The sequence below is a fragment of the Clinocottus analis genome, unplaced genomic scaffold (genome assembly GCF_023055335.1).
Source record: "Clinocottus analis isolate CAN_PGR_092001 unplaced genomic scaffold, fCliAna1.0.p SCAF_36, whole genome shotgun sequence".
NCBI classification, from domain to species: Eukaryota; Metazoa; Chordata; class Actinopteri; order Perciformes; family Cottidae; genus Clinocottus; species Clinocottus analis.
In genome coordinates this window covers 418,867-442,547 of record NW_027176109.1, presented here as the reverse complement: position 1 = coordinate 442,547, position 23,681 = coordinate 418,867, and the positions used below count along the sequence as shown (strand labels likewise).

Below are 23,681 nucleotides of genomic sequence, written 5' to 3'. Positions count from 1 at the left end.
TCGGATGATGCAGGAAATAATCCGGACATCCCGCCACAGCCATGTTTTGCGTTTCTCAGCTACTTTTTTATGAAATTCGGTTTCGATGCGAGACGGACAGAGCAGAACCTGCAAACAGAGGAAGAGAAGACAAATGGAAGTTATTGGAAAACTACAAAAATGGAAGAAGGGATCGGGTGAGAAGGTCCGACAGAGGAAGAAGAGGAGGATGACGGGAGGAAAGGAAGATGGAGTCCAAGTTCTGAGGAGAAGGATATAGCAACAAAACACATTTTAAATCCACATAGACCCATAAACAACAAGGAACAGTGGTTGGTTATATATTGACCAATAAACATGACCACCTTGTTCACTAGACTTCCAGTCACATTGAGGGTAAAGTGCAAGTGAATTGGAGCCAAGATCAACCACAGCGGCTTATATTTGGGTAATAAAGAGCTTATTTAACTTTGCACAACGACTGCAGCACAGTTGTAGAGCAAATGGACGTGTGTGAGTCGTTTATGGAGCCCGAGGACGCGTCCCGGCTGCGAGTCTTATCACCTTTTTGGGGGTTTTCTAAATATTTGTACCGTTCTGACTGGGACCGGCCTGTCCATCTCAACATACTCCCAGCATTCAGTTGAAGTCACACCTCAGGGGGACTCTAAGAGGTGTTCTTCCACTCTTCCTCGGGTCAAAACAACCGCGACCTCAACAACATGGACTTTTAGCCCATTTGAACTTGTTAAAAAGTGGGCATCCTGTTTGACCTCTTGGCACTGCTGCCTCTGAACAAACACCTGTAAACACCGACCCAAAAATAGCCTGCAGGCACCTCCCCAGGTCTTAAGTTAGCGCCCGCGGTGTATTTGTGGCCCGACGCCTGCTCGGGCTCACAACTGTGACGGTCTTGTATGCAGCAGTTCACGACCCCGCGTTGGCATTTTTAAAATAGGGCCTGCCATTTTTATAGACGTCTAATATTATCTCGTGTTTGAATTAGCGGTTTGCGAGCAGGGCGGCCCTCAGAGTGTGTGTATGTACGCATGTGTGTGTTTCTTTGCCCAGACATGTGCTTCTGCGTGTGTGCATGTACTGTATGTGCGTGCGTCTATTTTTAGGAGGATTTTAAAGGCCCTTTGAGAAGCTCTATTTGTGCTCACAGAGTTGTGCATGTTGACCGAGCAGCCGCCGGGTTCAACGATGGGACCGCTGTTCCCTCGGTACAGTCAACTACCGCCATGCGTAGTGAACATGCCGACATATTGCAAAGGCCTCTGAGGAAGATGATGCAAGCGAAAAAAAAGACATGTTTGAGTCGATCTATAGCAAGAAGACTCGATTGTCGGGGGGGTAAAGGTGTTCGTAGGTACAGAAATTGTACTGACGATCGTAAAGGGTGTCAACCCTGGAAGCACAGATCCAATTTAAACATTATACTTGAGCGTTAATGTGCTATGATGACAAATAATAGTCGTCCATCTTTGACGAATTTGAATTTTCTTGAAAATAACAGACCAGGTCAACAATCCGGTCCAATCAAGACCGATAGTACTTTATGTTAGGCCCCCCTAAGTTCTACCGGTTTCCATCAATGAATAGATGTATGTCGTCCTGAAAATTGTGTCAGCTGATGAGCTAAATAAAACCGTAAGACTGTCATTCAGTGTTAAAAAAAATAATATTTTTGAACCTCCAAAATCTGGCTTGCTAATAATGACCAAACTGTGAATGCATTCAAGACAAAGAGCCTGGCACCACGATCACTGGGCCTCGAAGAAAGGGCTTGATTGTAATGAGGGTGTGTGTGTGTGTGTGTGTGTGTGTGGCCTGGGTCGGCTGGCATGCGAGGACAGCTCGCCATTTACGCATTATTTACAGACACACAGTTTACAACAAAAACAAAACAAATTAACATGAGGCTAAACTGTCCGAGCAGCCCCTCATTAGGCGCCGCACACAGGCGCTAGCTAGCGGCGGCTGAACTGTGCGGCGTTCACCCGGTTCCCCGGAGTCAGGGGAGGTCGCGTAAGACGGACAGCCGCGGGTTTATACAATCGAATTTAAACAAAAAAACTGCCAGATTTAAGCGTGTGGCCTTTTCAACATGGCCGACATGCCTTCTGCTGAAACACGATGGAAAGCCCAGGAGCATTAAAATACCTTGAAACCCAAAGATTCAAAACGCTCATACGTGACAGAGTGAGTCTTGGTGACTGATGTATGGACCGAACGCACCTATGCCTAATGGCATCCCCCGACACAATCAAAGCCATCCCAGCGCAGGGATTATCGGACCTTCTCGGAGCCCTTTGATTCGATTCCTTCCACTCGAACGGCGGACTGAAACCTAACCATCTCTGACCTTGACGGTGCAATTACCAAGGACGGTGTCGCCTCACTAGAGAGGAGGACTCTGGGGATTGGTGGCTACACCCGGTGGTGAGGTGACTGCATCTGGATTAATTTTTTGCATGAGGGAGAAGGTCAGCTGGTGGACTTAAAACGCAATAATGGCCATCATGGATCATAAATCCTTTCCAGCACTATCCTGGGCCGAGACACAACACTCTACTGAAGGTGTTCCTTCTGTGAGTTTTAGCCACATCCGCCCGGTGGTGTGTGGGTATTAGTTAGTGTGCAGGTTATTTCATTTTTAAAACGTCCATCCTGGTGGTTTGGGACCATTTCTTTCTCCGTTAGGAAAGTAAATGTGAAAGAAAACCAATACGCAAGCATGATCTTTGTGGATAAGTGTCAGATGGCTCTAGCTTCTTTACCTCGAGGTGATTACGTTCATTTAACAAAACACACACAACAAGATCATAATGTGTATTCTAATGTCTTGTTTGTTGGGTGGCGATCACCCAACAAACATACGACCTTCAGAGGACAGTTGGCAGCAGGGTGACGTAGATGGGATTCGTCTGAGCTAGAACATGCAATGAATGAGTCACATTGAAACTAAACGTACACGTCCTGGTAGGCCAGCGTGCTTGGTCACTGTCGGGAGTTAATGTGCTGATATGTACACGCTTACATCTCAAAAAAAGGTCCAGCTTTAACTTCCCCAGGTGCTGAGCCCTGCAGAGAGGCCAACAGGTGAGGCCGAGGGTCACCAGGACCCTGGGCTGTATAAAGCAAAGCCCAACTAAAAGAGTAGAAACATTTCTCTGAAGACTTCTCTTGGTGTTGGAGGATCAGTGTCTGGAAAGCTCAGCAGACCAAAAATGGATGTTCAGAGCACTTTAGAGGCTGAAGGACTTTGCTTCTGGTTGCAACCAATACCCAGAGGGTGAATATGGGATACGAGTGATTGCAAAGCAGAAAACAAACTTTCAGACGCACGTTTGCAAGAATATTCTCTTTGCAAAAGATAAAATATACAATTACAAAATCACGTATATCGAATCTCATTATGGTTTTAAATACTTATCTAATTCGGGCACGGCTTCCACGCATATTAAATAACTGCTTATTAGGTTTTTATCCCGTCCACAAGCCTTTCTGAGGAGTCCAGTACAAAATGCCGAGAGTGGAAAATGGAAATATTAAACTTTTAACCTCACGTACTGCATGTAGGCCAACGCCGAGACAGACGAGGGGCTCGTGAGCTGAGCAAACACGAGTTGTAAACGAAGGAGTCAGTTTTTGTTGTTGTTGTTGTTGTCTGCCGGCCCCGCTGGTCTGGTTCGCACGTCTGAGAGGTCAAACTGTCTGTTTGGTTTGTAATACTGCCCGTCTGTCTGTCTGTCATTTTTATGAGGCGTTCTCTCTTCTACGTATTTCCCCGGCCGTTCCTTATTGGGAAAACATTCCTAATAGTTGGGGTTATTAATAGCGGGGTATCCAGACGCTAACTGTAGCATAAAACAGTGCAAGTGAGCCAGATGCTAACAGAGCTCTATACTACAGTTCCCAAAAGCTTTTATACTTCATCCAATGTGCTGTGTTGTTGACTGAAAGGCAATACGTACCATGTGGCTTCAGTATTAAAGGACCATGTATGAATTCTGCTGTTTCCAGAGCTATTACTGAACCAAAAGTGTCACTTTGGAACGATGCAAACACAGTATATCAGTGACTGTATCAGGTCGAATTCAACCAAGAAGACATGCTATGCTACGGTCAGCAATGGAGGGTATTAAAAACGCTTAAACCTCTCACTAATATGAATTTACTGACAGGGACCCTGGTGTCAAGCAACAATAGCACACGTCAGAGTGATGATTCAGGGGGTACAATCCAAACCAAAATGACCCTTCAAAGAGCCTTCCTGGATTAACTAATCCCTGTTTCACACATGGGAACCAGCTCAACGTTAGCATCCCGTACAGTTCAGCTGTGCCCACCCCGTCCCCGGTGTCATATTATTGTAAAATATGTTCATCCAAATCAACTTGTCTTCAGCTGATCGGCGTGGACACGGCTTAACACGGGGCTGTTCAGCTCAGTCATCTCTGGAATGCAGAGAGCACATTCTTTCCATTTTGGGCACCCTGCAAAAAAAAAAAAAAAAAAGTGCAATACGGTGAAGCCCGGCCTCACGAAAGGGATTGATCTGTGAGCCAGCCGGGGATAGTGTGGATGGTGTTGAAAGGAAGGCGAGGAACATATGGCAGAATGTGTGTGTGTGCATGTACGTACCATCAACACGCTCTATTTGTAAGCTTTTCTTACTTTAGGTACCACGGGGTGGAAAGGGGACTTTTTTATGCTTCTAAAAGGTCAGATTGTGTCGCTGAACAAAGTGTTTTATCTCTTAGGCCCTGGGGTGGAGGTCTGCACAGGTGTGACACCCAGCTGCTCCTGCAGGGTGTCCGGCCATGACGGCCCGCTCACGCAGGCAAGAACCGTACTTGAGCTGTTGGACCTTTAGTGGTGCATTCAACACCGTTGACCATCGCATCCTGTTACAGGGATGAGAACATTTGATTGGCACCAAGCTGATTTAAGTCCTATTTATCAGATCAATCCCTGTTTGTAAATTATGAATCCTCGATGCACACCAACAGTTGTCACGGAGTTCCACAAGGTTCTGTTCTCGGACCAATGTTATTCACCTTATAGATGCTTCCATGAAGCATATATCATTTGACAACCCTCCATAAACTTATGCAGATGATACCGAGTTATATCTACCAGACAAAACCAACCAGGTCGCTAAACTTCAAGTGTGTCTTAAAGACCTGCAACTTCCTGTTGAACTCAGACAAGACTGAAGATATTTTACTTGGGATCTTGCTTTACCCAAGGTTTCTTCCTTTTTAGTTTTTAGTTTTTCTAGTTCCAACACGAGGGTCCTGGGACAGGATGTCATATGTTCTATAGATTGTAAAGCCCTCTGAGGCACATGTCTGTCTTTGTGCTATGCAAAATAAATGTAATTGAGGAAAGTGTGTTGATTAAAAAAGGGTTAAGGTAAGTTAATATGAATTAAGCAGATGGCTGGTCATGCACTTCATGCTTCTTTGACCCTATGCAACCTAAAGCTATGAATTTGAATACCTTTTTAGTCACACACCCACAGACAGTTGAGAGCAGCCTGTCATCTAAACAAACCAATCACAGGTGAAATGAGTCGTGAGAGATGACACAAGACCGCCAGGGTCCCAAAACAAAGCCCCGCCATCTTGTTTTTAAAAATATATTATATTTAAGAAGCTGCTCACAATTCAACCAGGACTCTGCCACATGGTCACATCTCTAAGCACCACACCTCTGCAAAACCCTCCTTCTCCTCCCCACCCCTCTGATTCCCACCAATGCCTCCCCTCTCCTTAAAAACCCCTCGTCCAGCCCCAACGCCGGCCCCCTCCATTGGACCCCGACCCTCATCCTGCACCGCTCAGCACCGAACATAAACAGCGTCTTAATTCAAGAAATGGCACGGATCCAACTCGGTGTCTGTGGAGAGCCCATTGAAGTGAACGTACTGACCGTGAGCCAACCCCGAGAGAGAGAGAGAGAGAGAGAGAGAGAGGGCAGGTCAATTATTCTGCTGTATATGTTTTAACTAGCCAGGCGCCTTATGTGAGAATATTTAGCCTGGCCGCTGGGAGTTATCAAAACTTCCTCTGGGGAGGCGACCTATAGAAAAGTGCCGCGGCTGGAAAGACGAGTTGCCTGCTCTCCTGTATTGTTTCGCTGTGGGACCGGAGAAAGTTTATGGATATTTTACACAAGCAACCGAGAAATCATCTTGAACTTGAGCATTAAAATAGTGTCGCCAAATTATTAGATGGCGCCAAAGAATGAACATTTTTTAAACACACTGTTGGCACTGTGTGGTAGGACACTAACAAACAGCACTGATTCAAATGTGTGGTGTTCCACGTAACTTTTAGCATTACAAATATTTGTAATTGTGAGCGTCTCAAATTTATGGAAGCCCATTTTCGCCACAAAAAAAATAAATAATTAGGACCTAAAAAAAAAAAATACCCAAAAAAAAATAGGACCAAAAAAAAAAAATTATTAAAAAAAAGAAAAGAAAATGATCGCCTTTTTTTGTTGCCCCCAAAAAAATAGGAACGAAAAAAAAAAAAAAAAAAAAAAGATATGGATCGCCTTTTTAAAAAAAAATCTTTTGGTAAATAACAAGACCGCTTGAGTATAAAACAGTGCTTGCGATGTTAAAATAAAAGAATACGTGAATTTAAATGAACCTTTGAATTAACTTATTGTAAAACCAAAGTGATGAAATAATGTATTGCTTAGATGTTTTTTTTTATTTTCGTCAACAAAAAAAAAAAAAAAAAAAGGCAATTTTTTTTTTGAGAGGGGGGGAGGGGTCCTAATTTTCTTCTTTTCTTTTTTGGTCTTAATTTTCTTTTCTTTTTTTTTCGTCGTAATTTTTTTTTTTTTGGGGTCCTAATTTTTTTGTCCTTTCTTTTTTGGTCCTAATTTATTTTTATTTTTTTTGGTCCTAATTTTTTTTGTGTGTGTGTGTCAGAAATGGGCTTCCATACAATTAGGTTGTCAGAGAGAGAGAGAGAGTGTGTGTGTGTGTGTGTGTGTGTGTGTGTGTGTGTGTGTGTGTGTGTGTGTGTGTGTGTGTGTGTGTGTGTGTGTGTGTGTGTGTGTGTGTGTGCGCGCGTGCGTGCGTGCGTGCGTGCGTGTGTGTTGGCTGTTGTTTCTGCTGCAGTGCAACACTGAAGACGGGAGAAAGAGTGGAACAGAGCATCTCTGTCTCTGTTTTAATCAGCAGATTAGATGGTAGTCACTCCTCACTGGATGTGCTTGTTGCACATGTTGATTAGTCATTAATTGGCAGCTTTCATTATCTGAGCGCAGCAGCGTAAAGTGGGGCTATAAGAGAGGGCCTGATGTCATGCCGGTGGAGGCTGAATAGCACCAGTCTATGAGAGAAAGGCCTTTTGGAAACGTGGACAGTGGCTAATTGGATGAGGATTTCATTGGGCTGCTTGGGAGCACTGGTCTTACGCAATGGCGTCGATGAATGGAAGGAGCTTGGGAGCGATTGTGCTTGTGCACAAGTTGGCTGTAATGGTGGCCCCCAGAGGGCTCCGTTGGATGGATTTGCCTTCTCATGACGCCATCTTTGCTACACCTGTTGGTTGCACAGAACCTCTTCCGATGGCCGATGCTGTAAACTACAAATTACTGCTTGCGTTAAGACCTCCTCCTAGTCAAGAAGGTGAAAAAGCTGTGTTACGAAACGGCAAAAGTGAACATCAAAAACCCAAATAAAAGCGACCTTGTTGGTAAAATACTTAACTTGTGTCAGAAAAGGGCTGGAGGTCTATGCGACCCATCGAGGAGAAAAGGGGAATCGGATTTATTTGGCTTACTTACTCTAAGGAATGCTAACAAACTTGGCTGAAAATCATATTAAAAAGGACTTAACGGAAGTCCTGTTCCTAAGTACCTAAGTACACCAGACTAAGCCCTGATCGCCTTTAAGTCTGGGTATAATACTAGAAAACCAGAGGGCAGAAAATGTAATTATGTACAACGAAATACATGCATACATGGTCAGAAGAGATGTATTCAGAGCGTGAGAGAGACTCAGAATCAGGTTCAGGACAGTGCTGTGATTCAAGAACAGAGAAACGCCTGCGAGAAGCGTCCGACGCAGCGACCAAAGCCAACTAACCACGGTGTGTTTTCATTTGGCAATGCAGATTCCAGCTGGTACGCTGAGACAGATCCACAGAGGGAGAGACCGACAGAGATATAACAAAGCAAAGCGAGGAGAGAGAGGACTAGAGGAAGAGGAGGAGGCAGACAGAGAGACAAAGAGAGGAAGATAAAACTAAGGGACGTCCGAGATGTAAAGATAAAGGCAAGAGCAACGGTAGAAATAGTGTCCGTGTGTGTGAACAGTGTTTCTCAAAGGAAACCCAATTCCTAAAAGGCTTTATGTATCATCAGAAGAGCGAACGTCTCCGACCATTTTTCACCTTATACCGTCTTGAAAAAACATTTCTAAGAGATGAACATTTGCTTAAGTACAACTTTGATTCATGCAAAAACATATGCACACCTATGCTAACGAGCCGCTAGCCCTTTTTCCACATGAGCTGACGTTATAAGTAGGCGACAAGAATCCCAACAAAACGGATGTTCAGGTTCCCTCGTGTGGCTAAAATGAGTACTGCAGATATGCACGTTAAAGATTAGCTAAACACACTCCCCTTCGGCCCACCTTTGGGTCCCGACCCGGTCTTTTTTTTTACCTGTGGCCACCCGAGCATGCGGTCGCTCAGGTGTTGGGTTACCGACAGAGCGAAGGCAACATTCTTGCCTCTCACGCAGGCTCGGGTTTCAGCCACATTTGGACTAACACCAGACGGTGAGGAACCCGATCCGTTGTACATATTTTGTGGTTTCGACAGGCGAGCGTTGCGTCACCTTTGGTCACGCGTGAAAGCGGGTCGGGGGCGGGAGAATCCAGCCCGTGTAGGTCCATATTTACAGCACGGAGGGGGAGGAATAATAATAATAATACCACAAAGTTTACCTCTGGCAACGGTTCCAGTTCTTAGAAATGACTCCTTGCAAGGCGAGACACGATTACACAGCAGCTCTGCTCGAGATAGCAGGAACGTAGGACATGAATCGGCCTGTAGTGTCAACAGTAAGTGGTTACATGAGTCTTAAGGGCTGTTGCCTTTGTGGGTAAGCATCAACCGAAGCAATCTCGGGCGCTTTAAGGCCGAGCTGTGCGGTGGCCCAACACTTTACCAGGAGAGAGAGAGAGCGACGAGTCATTTGTAGAAATTGAAAACTGTTTACGCAACAAAACAGACTTGAGCTTCCGCCAAAAGACAAACAGACCCCCAAAAAACCTTCGCCGTGTACTTTTTTTTGGACCGCCGACAGCCAGCCGAGCGTTCTCGGTCCGGCCGGCGAAGGCGCTCCGCTTCCCAGCCGGAGTCGGTCGACTGACATGAACTGCAGAGCGGACCCCCCAGTCGGCTGGCGTTAATGGTGTCATGACATCAGGGAGGGGGTATTAACAGCGTATAAGCCCGGACTAACTACCGCTGAATGACTGCTGGCTGACGCAAGACCCACAGGAATGCTGCCTGGAGCACGACCGCAAGCTCCTACCCCCCCCCCCCCCCCCTCTCCATGACCAGCTGAAAGGATATCTCTGCCACTCCACCCCATAGGCGCCCAAACCCTCTTGTGCATCCAGAAAAGTGCATATGTTTAAATAAAAATGAGGCTCAGGGTTTTGGGGTCGTGCAACAAATCTCGCGGCCGAGCACGCGGTGTTTCAAAGCAGGATCGGGGGCGCGAGCGGCGGGACGGCCGAAAAAATCCCGTAGCGGGTTGTCGAGCGCAGCTTCGCTGGAAGTATAATTATGTGCAACGAGTGCAGCCGGCAGCCTTTTGGCAGCCGGCTGCCGCCGCGCAGAGTTCATGCCCCGTCATGCCTGCGCTCACCGAGCATGGTCTGGAAATAGCAGGCCGGTGCCGAGGGAGAGGAGGGGGAAAGAAGAAGCTGCAGCAGCAGCAGCGAGAGCACGGGGATGTGACCACATGAAGGGAGACTGGGAGTAATGGGAACCGGGGGCGGGGCGAGGAGAAGAGAAATCCTCTCTGGCTGTCAGGAATAAATATGAAAAATGCTGGAAAAGACTCACATGGCTTGTTTTAGAGAGCGTGCAGCAAGGCCTCACTTTGAGAGGCGGGTGTGTCGGCCAGATTGTGCGTGTGTGTGTGTTTGTGTGTGTGTTTGGCTTCAGTGACTCCAGGAAGGTCGCTCAGCGAGCGCCGCCGGGCCTCACATCCAGGAACAAACCGACACGATTCTTTTTAAAACATCCGGCGGTGTTTAAGTCAGTGGGACGGTCAGACGGAGAGGCGAGGGACCCTTTAAACACAAGTGTTACACCCTGGAAGTCTGCACCGACGGTATGGGTTCGGTCCCCGATCGGCATTCTGAACATCGACAGTTCCCGAGAATAATATATCGAGTCGGTTACGCGGCAACTTTTCAGCCGCTGAAGAGGTCGATTTGGAAGAAGGGCCTCGGATCAGACCTCCGTCCAAAGACCTTCGAGACGACGATCCGAGTCTCTCGTCGTTTCTATTTGCGTTACCGCCGTCAAAATGGAGGTTTTGTGTAGCTGAGCAATGGTTTGTCGTCGGCGTCAGAATGAAGCGGGCCTCTGTGGCGAGCAGGACAGGAAGTAGCTGCATCTGGTGAAGACTTTTGGGAGGTGAACAAGTCACGCCGACGCCTCCTGGACGACTTTCACATCAAGCGAGTTCGGCACCGTCCTGACGCTCTTCCTCGCAGTCACTTATTGGTTCAGGGCTCCGGCGCCGCCTCACAAAACCGCCGCCATTTACTTACAGGGAAGCTCTGCAGCCCACTTCACACTTCTGCACCTGAACCTGGAAATTACCCATGATTCACCCTGAGGAACCACTGCAGGGCTGCATGGGGATTCTTGGGAAAAACGCCTCTCACCTTCTCCCCCCCCCAGAAAGCAAACGCTGCCAAAAGGATAAGGCGATAAGAAAACGAGACTGCCGAAACTCTCACAGAATTGTGTGTGTGTGTGTGTCTGTGTGTGTGTGTGTGTGTGTGTGTGTGTGTGTGTGTGTGTGTGTGTAGAAAGTAGGCCCTGGGCCAATGTAGACTGCTGTTACGCAATCGTAAACAAGGCGGGCTGTTGGGATCAAAATATTGTTCCTGGGAGACGATCCTCGTGGCGCGCGGTCAGAGAGAAGAAGAAGAAGAAGAAGAAGAAGAAGAAGAAGAAGAAGAAGAAGAAGAAGAAGAAGAAGAGGTGCAGAAAAGTGCACGTGATTCAGTAGCTTGTCTGTTTTTCTTTTCTTTTTTACAAGAGTGGAACACAAAGTTAGAAAGCAACTCCATAAAAACTTGTTTTGGAAAAGTTCAGTGACAGGACGTGTTGTTTTCTTTCAGACACACACACACACGTGTGTGTGTGTGTGTGTGTGTGTGTGTGTGTGTTTGAACCGCACAAAAAAACAGTGCGTGTCATCACAAACAGCACAACTTTTTTTTATTTTTAGTGCATGCGTTCACTGCCCACTGACTCTGCGCGGACTTATTTTATTTGTTTGCACACACACACACACAAACACACACACACACACACACACACACACACACGCATACACACGCTTACACACACACACACACACACACACACACACACACACACACACACACACACTCACAAGGAGCAGCGCCTTCATCCGGTAACGTGCACTCACCTAACAGCGGGATCCGTCGAGGCGGGCTTCGACCCAAAACTCCCTCTCTCCCTCCCGCGAGACAAAATAAGACGGACTCGGTGCCGTGTGGATCAGTCCGCGGTGCTGCTCGACATTCCCGGGACTGGACGGACAGAGACAGCGGCAAGAAGAGGAGGAAGAGGAGGAGGAGGAAGAAGAAGAGGAGGAGGCGAACACTGTGGCCGCAAAGGCTGCAGGCAGCTCATCTCATGCTGCCGGGAGGACACACACACTCTCCCTCTCTCACACACACACACACACACACACACACACACACACGCATACACTCACACATGCGCGCAAACAACCCCTCCCCCTTCGAGCGGAGGCCACGCCCACAAGTGAGGGGCGATTAATGCGGCGTTCGCGTCTCGTGGGAATAAATGGTGCGTTCGCGGGATCGCGCTGTTGTTCCAGGGTTGCGTTCACGTGACTGTGCAACAAGCTGTGCCTGCACACCCCCAATGTGTGTGCCCGCAATCTTTTACTTTATTTATTTGTTCAAACTCTTTTTTTAATACTTTTTAGTTTAGTTTATTGTTGTTGGAAAAAACACACTTACGGTCTCGTCCATAAAACTTAAAAACACTTTAAAAAGTGCCTAAAAAAAGTCAGTCAGCTCTTAACATCTCTCACACTATTGTTGTAACATTTATATTGTTTTATTTCATGCCTCAGTTTCTTATATGTTGCAGATTTAAGGGACATATTACTTAAATATACTTACCAGTAAGTAGTTAAACCCTTTGGACGCTGATGAAGACGATCAATGTAACACAAGCTTGACTTCAGGTTTGAATTACTGTTAAATTTCTCTAACTGTACTGCAGAAGGACATATAAGGAATATATGAAAGTAAGATTGGAATAAATAAAGACTCAAACTTAGTTTGTTTCCTTTCAGTTGAAGGATTCTGCCTCTAAATGATGTCAGCAGTCCTGTGAGAGCACAAAACAAACCTTTTTTTAGGCTCTTTTCCTCTAAAATATCACCCACAAACTAAAAGTGTGAGTCTCTGCAGCCACTAGGGCTGTTTAATAATGTTGGTGTTATGATAAACAACATGTTATCTGTTGTTCAGATGTGTAAATATCAGTCTACTGTTTCTGGTTCAGAGGAAATGAAGATGACTCACAGAAAGAAATGAAAAGGTTTCAGGTGAAAACACTGAACAAGATGGTCCCATGTAGAGAATGACGTGCACGAGGAGACGAAGACGCTTCAGGGCAACGGTCCATTTTGATTTAAACGTCCTGCGCTGACGAGCACAATCACACACAGCCGCTTGCAGCAGCGAGGTGTGTGTCTGTTGCACAACATGGGGTCAAACCTCACTGCACCAGAGTTACCTTCCTGACGCCGTCGTGTTTTCATCCTCCAGGAGCTTCGTGAGGACGTTGCACAACAAACCTTCTGATGCTGTTGCACGCTGGTAACTTCTAGTTTCATGCTGCTGAAAGCATGAAACACTTCAGGAGGGAGTGACATTACACCGGAGAACGCCAGCGACTCGACTTGAAGCCCCAGAATGCATTGCTTCAGGCGCAAGTGACACCAGCGATAACCCCCCCCCCCCCTTTCATTTTTCATGCATGTGATATTTCAGACTCAAGTGATGAGAACGCACCACGGGAGGGGTCTTAAATGACAAAAGGTCATCATTCCTGTGTGTGTCTGGACACACACACACTCGGGGAGCAGACATTGTGCATCACAGACATACAAACACACATTATCATGTCACTCATACTCAGGGTGCGACAAAGCATTCATCCCGCGAGACATTAAACTAAACTTTATGTTGATTTGGAGCTCATCAGACATTCGGCATCGCGCGGGTCTTTTGTTGGTTTGATGGATCCGATGCTCCCAGCAGACGAGCCCGACATCACAACACAAAGTCAACACAAAGTCTGCGTCACGAGTCCATCACTCATCGGGTCGGCTAGTCAAACGCTAACAAAGCTGTGCAGTATAAGCCGAGGCAGAGGGGGGGAGGTTTAGGCCCTAAATGTGAAACTGTTATGGCAACAAACTCCCGGTGAGAAGCAGAAACCCAAAGAGACGAAAGCAAACCACTTTTTTGTGTCGTCCCGTGCGGTGCGACGTTCTGGTGACGCTTCATCCAGATGTTGTTTACGTTGCCGGGTACGGTTCAACATGGTTTGGCGCTGTAACGGACGCACATACTCAACAGAAATAGCGCTCACACACACAGACACACACACACACAACCATATATTTCACTTGTATATTACTTCTGGTGTTCAAAACATCCAAATACTGCAGTTTTTGGGCTTTTTCTTCTCCATAAAACAAGCTATGATTTACAGTTTTATACAAGAATCTCAGTCAGGAGGGAACACACACGAATGCTGTGCGTGTGTGTGTAAATGGTTGTGTGTGTGTGTGCTTCTGTTAGTGTGGAGGTTCATGTGTGTGTGTAAGGGTTAGAATTTATACACTCGCCATTACATTACCGACACGAGATGCTAAACCGGTTTGACTCTTTGCTTCATCGCGTTTGTTTGTTTGGATGTTTTGGACTCGGACGTGTTGAAAACACAAAATAAAAAAGTTTTAAACAAAAATCCAAAATCCACTAATTTAACAGCAGAGCGTTAAATTAAAGCGATTCACCTTTTTCATTCTTCTGGTAACACGATGCAGTGTAATGTACAAGCTGTGCATAGTGCGCTTCATGCACTGTTTGAGAAAAATAAGCTTCTAATTGTACGAGTAACTTTGTTATATGTGCACATGACATCTAAAATATCTTGAAGGGGAGGGGCCAGGGGGGGGGGCAGGAGGGGGGGGGGGGGGGGCACGATGACTGTAGTTTTTCGGGAATCTGGAACGCAGGTTCGGTGGAAGTTTTGCGAGAGTCATTTCCTGTTACCACACGGTGATGAGTCAGGGTCCTGGAATAGTAGAGCTTCTGTGGTGAGAGAGAGAGAGAGAGAGAGAGAGAGAGAGAGAGAGAGAGAGAGAGAGAGAGAGAGAGAGAGAGAGAGAGAGAGAGAGAGAGAGAGAGAGAGAGAGAGAGAGAGAGAGAGAGAGAGAGAGACGGCTGCAGGAAGCATCAGAATGAAGGTTCAGACGTTAAAATACAGGAAAGTCAACTTTTACTTGATTGAAAAAAATTGTTTATTGAATCAAAAAAAAAAATGAAGGTAGACAAAAATGTGCAACCTTTTTTTTTTCTTTCCGAAAAACAATCTGCACTTAAAACTTAAGAAGCAAATAGCTTATGAACGGTTATCACACCATTAGTGAAAATGTCTTTAAGTGTACAAAATATCCAGCGCTGCACCGTGTCGATGGAACCAGAGCAGGAAATAACATGAATGTCCTTTAAAGTGTCCTTTAGCTCTCAAACCACAGCGACATGAACACATGAACACATGAACATGGACGCATGAACATGGACGCATAAACATGGACACATGAACATGGACGCATAAACATGGACACATGAACATGGACGCATGAACATGGACGCATGAACATGGACGCATGAACATGGACACATGAACACATGAACATGGACGCATGAACATGAACATATGAACATGGACACATGAACACATGAACATGGACACATGAACACATGAACATGGACACATGAACATGGACACATGAACACATGAACATGGACACATGAACATGAACGCATGAACATGGACACACGAACACATGAACATGGACGCCTGAACATGGAGGCATGAACATGAACACATGAACACGGATGCATGAACATGGACCATGAATACATGAACATGAACACATGTACATGGACACCAGAACATGGACCATGAACACATGAACACGGACGCATGAACACATGAACATGGACACCAGAACATGGACCATGAGCACATGAACACGGACGCATGAACACATGAACATGGACACATGAACATGGACCATGAACACATGAACATGAACACATGAACATGGACGCTCAGGTTCAATCTTCATTGGAGTCCCATCAAAGGCACGGTCACACCGCTGCAGTACACAGTGTACACGCTGGTGCAGGTACTACGCGTACAGCAAAGTATTGAGGGGTTCAACAGCAGTATCGTGGGCTCAAAGGCACGAGTCAGTACTTCTCTCCTCCTCCACGGAGCCAAGAACTGTCGGAGTTGGCATTTATGGACCGGATCAAATACACTTTTACACAATGAAATAAAAAAATAAAACTGAATCTACTGAAGTGAACTTGAGTTTACTTTGATTTCTTCAACAATTATGAACTCAAATCTGGAACAAATCTTCAGATCTAACTTATTGCACCTTCTATAGATTATTATTATTTATTTTACAGCAGAACAAAATATACATAACACTGACTGAGCAACAGCATCAGGCATCCATAACTTAAAAAAACTAGAAAGATCCGAACTAAAAACAGCAAAATGAAGTCAAAAGGATCTGAAAGGAGCATAAAAACGTTGCTTTCATTGGCACAGTTTGTACTTTGATCCAGTTCACTGAGTCAAAGTACAGATGGCGAGATTCATGAACAGCGATTATGTTTTAAAGATGGACACAAACTTTTTTAACAAAGTTATTGTTAGGAACTGAGATCCGATATTAAGAGCAATAACCTGCAACCTGCAGGTAGAAGAGTTTAGATCATCTCTGCTGTGTCATTTTAGCATTAGTGCATCCGTAATCTACATGGCATGTACACAATTATTATTTATTCTTCTATTATTTTTCATAATTTGTGTCACGTATCATGAAATGTAAAGTGCCCGAAAACGTCCAGAACGTCTGCTGCAAAAGCAAAATGACATCATGAAGCGAAGATAAAGATCATAAAGTTCCTGTTCCTGCTCATTGAGGCAGCGCGGCGGCGGCGGCCCGCATGGTTCCCAGTCTGCCGTTCACGTGGAGCGTCTTCATGGGCGCCGCCACCTGCAGGAGAGAACACGCGTTATGGAGAACCCGTCAGGTTCTGTGGTTCTGACTAAAGACGTGAGAACCCAGACTAAAGACATGAGAACCCAGACTAAAGACATGAGAACCCAGACTAAAGATGTGAGAACCCAGACTGAAGACGTGAGAACCCAGACTAAAGATGTAGAACCCAGACTAAAGACGTGAGAACCCAGACTAAAGACGTAGAACCCAGACTAAAGACATGAGAACCCAGACTAAAGACATGAGAACCCAGACTAAAGACGTGAGAACCCAGACTAATGACGTAGAACCCAGACTAAAGACATGAGAACCCAGACTAAAGACATGAGAACCCAGACTAAAGATGTGAGAACCCAGACTAAAGACATGAGAACCCAGACTAAAGATGTGAGAACCCAGACTGAAGACGTGAGAACCCAGACTAAAGATGTAGAACCCAGACTAAAGACGTGAGAACCCAGACTAAAGACATGAGAACCCAGACTAAAGACATGAGAACCCAGACTAAAGACGTGAGAACCCAGACTAAAGACGTGAGAACCCAGACTAATGACGTAGAACCCAGACTAAAGACATGAGAACCCAGACTAAAGACGTGAGAACCCAGACTAAAGACATGAGAACCCAGACTAAAGACATAAGAACCCAGACTAAAGACATAAGAACCCAGAATAAAGACATGAGAACCCAGACTAAAGACATAAGAACCCAGACTAAAGACGTGAGAACCCAGACTAAAGACGTGAGAACCCAGACTAAATACGTGAGAACCCAGACTAAAGACGTAGAACCCAGAATAAAGACATGAGAACCCAGACTAAAGACGTAGGAACCCAGACTAAAGACGTAGAACCCAGAATAAAGAAACCAGACTAAAGACGTAGAAGAAAGAAGACATTGGTTTTCTCTGTTCCGTCTCGGTCTCTTCACATGCTCCACGTCTCCATCCTATAATCTAATTGTTAAGATATTCATCACTTGCTGTGCTAACGCTACATCTAACGCTACATCTAATGCTACATCTAATGCTACATCTAACGTTACATTTGTCTTCTCTACGTCTTTGTGTGGTGTTTTCCTCTCTTCTGCAGACAGAAGGAACGAGCCTCTGATGTGATAATCCCTGTGAGGTGTAACTCGACACCCTCGTCGTTGCATGTTCATGAAGCGTATGAATCACAGAGCTAATGCAGAATAGATGAAAGGATGCTGGAAGAGTTCTGCCACCGCGTTCATTCTGCGGTTGTAAATACACGATGTGTGTTTTTCTGTGTTCGAACCTTTTTCAGCCTCTCGGCAGCAGATCCAGAGCGGATGGCCTCCAGCATAGCATCCCGGGCCGAGGCGGGGTTCGTGGGGTTGTTAGCGCCTGGACGTAGCACAGCGCTAAGCTTAGCCTGGGGCAAGACCAGCGGGGGAGGCGGCGGTGCAATAATGTGCGGCGGCGGCGGCGGCGGCGGCGGCGGCGGCGCTGGTGGCGGTGCGGTGAAGACAGGAGGAGAAGTCCCGGTGGAGGTTCCTCCCTCCATCTCAGAGGTCAGCTTCCTGAACTTCACCAGCTCATCAGACGCCTCCGATTTGGTCTGTGGGACGCAAAGAAAGCGAGACGACGGTGACTTTAGACACGCAAACACACACGTGAGAACATTAGAACTCACACTCAATTTAACATCCTTTTTTGTACTAAAAGTTCATTATTTTATGTTTCTCTTTCTGCATTTGATGCGTTTCTAATCCATAGTTTGAGTTTGTTGTCTATTTAGCACGTAGTTTCCCCCCTTTTTTTTCTTTTGGTGACACATTCAAGTCAGATTTGCAGCATTCCAGAGATTCCAGGAACCTCCGGAAAAGCACTGCGCATGATTTTTGGCACGTTTTCGGCCCCTTCTCTCTTCCCACATGGATTTCTTACATGGCAAGCGGACCGCAGCTCACGAGTCCACACGAGCAGAAGGACATAGACACTCGTGCTGTGCTTCACTTGGTTCTGTAAGATGCTAACTCGCCTGCGAAGCGAGAAGCATTCGCGTTTTCCAAGAAAAACGTACGTCCATTAGCATGTAGCCACATTAGCATCTGTGTGAGTCAGGAGTGCTTTACCTTCCTCAGCCTGCCAGAGCTGCTCGGGGCTCTAATGGCGGCCAGAAGAGCAGACCGCTCGTTCTCCTCCTCGCCGTGAGAGGCTTTGTTCATGCTGCTGACACCAGAAGTGGTTATCTAGTAATGAAATAAACAGAAGAAAATCAATACACCGGTCCCCTCCTCGTCTTGTTAAGGAATACAGTGCGGTTCCATTACTGGCAGATTGAGTAAATGATACCTCGTCGTTCTCTTCCAGTTGGCATTATAGTGGCGCTCTGGTTACCATCAATACCACCGTCCACCCGGACACTCACCTTCTTGAGCCGGTCCCTGGCTCCGCCCGTCTGGATCGCGTCCATCAGGCTGCTGTGGAGAGACGAGTCCTTCTCCACGGACCTGGAGATCACCGGTCTGAACTTCTGAACCGGTCCGAACAAAGTGACAGCAGGCGTCGGGGTCGCTCCTCTGGCCGGCGCCGCGACGGGCGTGAGACGGACGGACGCCTTGGTCGCGTCGCTCTGAATATGAACAAGTGGAGGATTGATATTTATATATATTTGTTTATATATACATCGATATTTACAGTCAGGGTTCATACACATTCTGACCAATGGGTTTCCATGGCTTTGCCATGACTTTAAACCAAATTTCCATGACTTTTAACTGAATTTCCATGACTATTAACCCACTTTCCATGACATTTTCATGGCTTTTGACCAAATTTCCATGGCTTATAACCAAATTTCCATGACTTTTAACACAATTTCCATGACTTTTAACCGCATTTTCATGACTTACAACCACATTTCCATGACTTTTAACACAATGTCCATGACTTTTAACCCACTCTCCATGACATTTTCATGACTTTTGACCAACTTTCCGTGACTTATAACCAAATGTCCATGGCTTATCACCAAATTTCCATGACTTTTAACCCACTTTCTGTTGGAGAAAATCATCACATAACATAGCTTGGAAACATTACATTTGGAAACATAAGAAAACGTAACATATAACTTGTTAAATTGAACACATCTGGTTTTATAACCAATAGTTTCTAAAAGTTAAAAAGTTGACAATCACATGAAACTTGGGTTGAGCAAATACATTTCCTGCACACAAATTGTGTGTTTAGTCAAAGGTGAGTGTGACCCTGACCGCGAGTCACACCCAAAGAAGATAACATATTTGGAAAGCCTGCTGAGCTTTGTTTGTGTTTCAACCTATTGGTCCGATCGATGGTGAGGGACCTGAAAGGGCTGAACTACACTACAAAGATTATGCTGGAAGGTCTGGTCTCTGGTCTTGTTGTATGTGCCTGTTGAGGACATTAAACCCAACGTCTCTCCTCGTCATTTTGCCACAACATTTCCAGGACTTTTTCAGGACTTATGACCAAATTTCCATGACTTTAAACCAACTTTTCATGACCAAACATGTTATGAAATCTGGGGTTTTTCCAGGCCTTGAAATAACCATTTGTAAATTCCATGAACCCTTGACAGTGATAATGTTTAGCTTTAGGTTTTACTCACACTCGTCAGGGATACAGTCTCGGGACCTGTGGGTGGTTTGGCGGATGATTGCGGAGGACCGCTCCGGGCGGGGCTGGGGCTCCGGAGCCGGATTTGTTTGCCGCCATTGCCGGCGATCGCGTGGGGGCCACCGGACTGAATGTTTGCGGTCGCGGCGGTTTCCGTCTCCGGCGTACTCGAGCTTCCTTCGGTGGATCCGATACGACCTCCGAGTCCTCCACCGACGAGCTCCGGGTAGCTCGCGGACCGCTTGGGATCGGGCGCGTTGGATTTAGAAGCCGAGTCGTTCTCCTTGTTAGTTGACTGGGAAGATTGCTGCGGATTCACCTTCACGGACCGACCCGATCTCTGGAATCCGACGGTCTGCGACGTGGAAGAAGAAGAAGCGGCGGAGTCGCGTGCGTCGTTAGGGATCGCGTTGGGTTTAGCTGACGGGTGCGCTTGGTGCTTCGGGGTGTATTTAGTGATGGCAGACGCCATGTATTGGCTCGAGGTTCGCCTGGACGGTTTGAGGAAGGACAGGTCTCTCTTCAGGTCCGGAAGTAAAGGAGGGGGAAAGGCAGGCATAGCACTTGGCTGTTGATGAACGTTTTTGGACACTGAGATCTTGCCCTCCATCTCTTCTCGCTCCCTCGCTGGCTCGGTAGCTTCTTCTCTGACTATCTCCTTCGGCTGGGCTCTCTCGGCATGTTTGTAGAAGGAATTGTGGGTCGCTTTTAGCTCCTCGGTGTTCCCGCTTTTCAAAGTTGTGGCTTTCAGGCCGTCCGTGCTCTCTTTAGCCTTATCGACGACATCTTTGCCGCGGTCTTGTCTCTCGTTTGAGCTCCAGAAAGCTTTGGCTTTTCCGAGGAGAGGCGACCCCTCCGCGGGATCAACCCCTGCCTCTGCCGAACCGCCGACTTTGCTCCGGGCGCCGCCGCCCCCTTTCACCATGTTCCCTTGATCGTCAATCTTAATGGCACCGACGGTTAGCTTGACAGCCGGCTCCCCCGCGGCGGCGGCGTGAGCGACGGCGGGTTTGGGAGGAACCACGGTGAAAGTTTTCATGCCGAAGCGCGACGTGACGTTACGGGTGATTTTCCCGTGAGCGGCGTTCGGGCCGGAGTTGTTTTGGTAAACGCTGCGCGTCTCCTCATCTCTGTCCGCGGACACCGATCTCCGTCCGGTCGGCGGAAGGACGGGTTTCCTCTCGTGAAAAGGCGGAGCGTTACTTTTCGCTGGATCGGGTTTTATCTCGGCGCCCTCGCCGTATTTCCGAACGTCGCCGTCGGGTCTCGCTGCCGATGTCGCTCTCTGCTCTTTCGCGCCGGTGGCCTCGGCGGCACTCGTCTCTTTCATTTTCGTCCCCGGCATCTTTCTTTCCGTTTTGTCGGCTATGGATTTATTCTCCGGTGACTTCCTGTGTTGAGACGCACGCTTAGCATTGGCGCTGCTGCTGCTTTTGTTAGCGTCCGCAGCCGTGCACGCGTTGTTGTTTTGGTTCTGTGGCTCCACACTTGGACCTGTGATAAGATAAAAAATATAAATGCATAGCTGTTAAAGAACTGCCACTGCGATCAAAAGCGCTCGAGGCTTCAGAGGACGCGGGCATACTTTCCCCCCGTACCTTTTCTGCCAGCTGGCTCCATCTTTGTCTCGCTTTCCACAACGTGACGCTCGTAGTCCTCCAGCACTTCATCGATGGCCGTGACCGGCACGTCCATGTCCACGACAGACACGGGCACCTCATTGCTGTCCGTTGACCTGGTGTAGGGCGTGTCCTTCGATGACACGAGATCCACGTGATCTGGAACAGGTGAAGGCGTTAACACACATAATACTTTGCATACCAATTGCATTGTATATTACAAATGTAGAGTTAAGACGGTCAACAGGTTGAATTCTTTACTGAACCACAGTGCACATTGACTCCAAGGTTGGAGGCATATAATTTGGGTTAATGGGTGGAGCGAGTCCTTCGATCCACTGACCCTCACCTGCAAGGTCCGCTTCAAAATCAGCCAACGTCTGATGGAGCTGTGCTGTGAGCTCCGGGTCATCTTCATAGCCGTCTTTCAACCTGCCCGACTTTGCCAGAGGGGTGATGTCATTGTGTCTGAGGATAGAACATGAAGACACGTGTCACAAACACATCTCCACATATACACTAACACTCACACACACACACACACACACAGACGGTACATAAAACATGTCACAAACAAATCTCCACATATAGACTCGCACACACGCACACACACACACACACACACACACACACACACACAGAGAGAACATAAAAAAATGTGTCACAAACACATCTTCACATATACACTAACACACACACACAGACGGTACATAAAAACATGTCACAAACAAATCTCCACATATACACTCGCACACACACACACACACAGAGCGAACATAAAAAAATGTGTCACAAACACATATTTACATATACACTGACACACACACACACACACACACACACACACACACACACACACACAGACACACACAGACAGTACATAAAAACATGTGTCACACACATACCCACATATAGACTAACACAAACACACACACAGACACACACACACATACACACACAGTTACATCCCCATGACTCCATAATTCTTCATCCAGTCGCCACCAAACAGCTGTTATGAACTGTTTTTTTTTTTTTAAATACGCAGTTCAATAGTATAAGAAAGAAAATATACGTGTGAGTTTTATACATTTGTGCTTGTTCAAAGTTGAATTTCATTTTTATTAGAGCCCGTTGGCGTAGACGCAAGGAGCTGTGAAGATATTGTTACCGCAGCTTGAACTGCCTTCCCTCTCTTCAAGGGTTCAGCAGAGCAGCCTCATGTCTTACTGGCACATTAGCTATAGCACACTGCAACGAGAAGGCCAACCCAAATACAAGAGACTTGGATTGGTCCTCTTTTCCTCAACGATTCTGAGAAAACAGGGTTATAGTGCTTTCCTGGAATACCGAGGGAAGCCGGCCAGACCCCAGCATTCACAAAGTTTCTCTGAGAAATCGATCCAGCATCCCATGGTCTGGGCACGTTACCATGCACATTTCACAACAACGAGAAGGTGAAAAGTGATCTGGGGCAGCATTAATTTTCCACAAAAAGCTTTTGAGTAAGGGCCTAGAACCATAACTTTGAAGACCCGGCACCAACGGTCGAGGGTGCCAGCTTTGACTACAACTCAAATATAACACATGGCGGGGGTTTACGACTGCTGGCACAGTTTTAAAAACTGTCCAAAAAAACTTTCAAAGTTAGCTGAATCAATGATGATTTAGACTTTCAACGTTAGCCGAAACAGTGACGGTTTAGACTTTCAACGTTAGCTAAAACAGTGACGATTTACACATCGAACGTTAGCTAAAACAGTTACCGTTTAGAC

At 46.6% G+C, this 23,681-nt stretch overlaps 1 protein-coding gene across 7 annotated transcripts in view; it reads right to left on the bottom strand.

Annotated features, from left to right (window-relative positions):
• Positions 1–15,372: 15,372 nt before the first annotated feature.
• cobl (cordon-bleu WH2 repeat protein) overlaps positions 15,373–23,681 on the bottom strand; it is a 48,622-nt gene continuing 40,313 nt past the window's right edge. For all 7 annotated transcript variants that reach the window (XM_068596348.1, XM_068596347.1, XM_068596346.1 and 4 more), the window contains 7 exons: positions 22,259–22,377; positions 21,889–22,068; positions 20,283–21,784; positions 19,059–19,262; positions 18,763–18,879; positions 17,943–18,245; positions 15,373–16,656 (listed from right to left, as the gene is read on the bottom strand). In XM_068596348.1, coding sequence (XP_068452449.1) covers positions 16,576–16,656; positions 17,943–18,245; positions 18,763–18,879; positions 19,059–19,262; positions 20,283–21,784; positions 21,889–22,068; positions 22,259–22,377 — 2,506 coding nt within the window. In that variant the 3' untranslated portion in view covers positions 15,373–16,575. The remainder of the gene's footprint in view (positions 16,657–17,942; positions 18,246–18,762; positions 18,880–19,058; positions 19,263–20,282; positions 21,785–21,888; positions 22,069–22,258; positions 22,378–23,681) is intronic.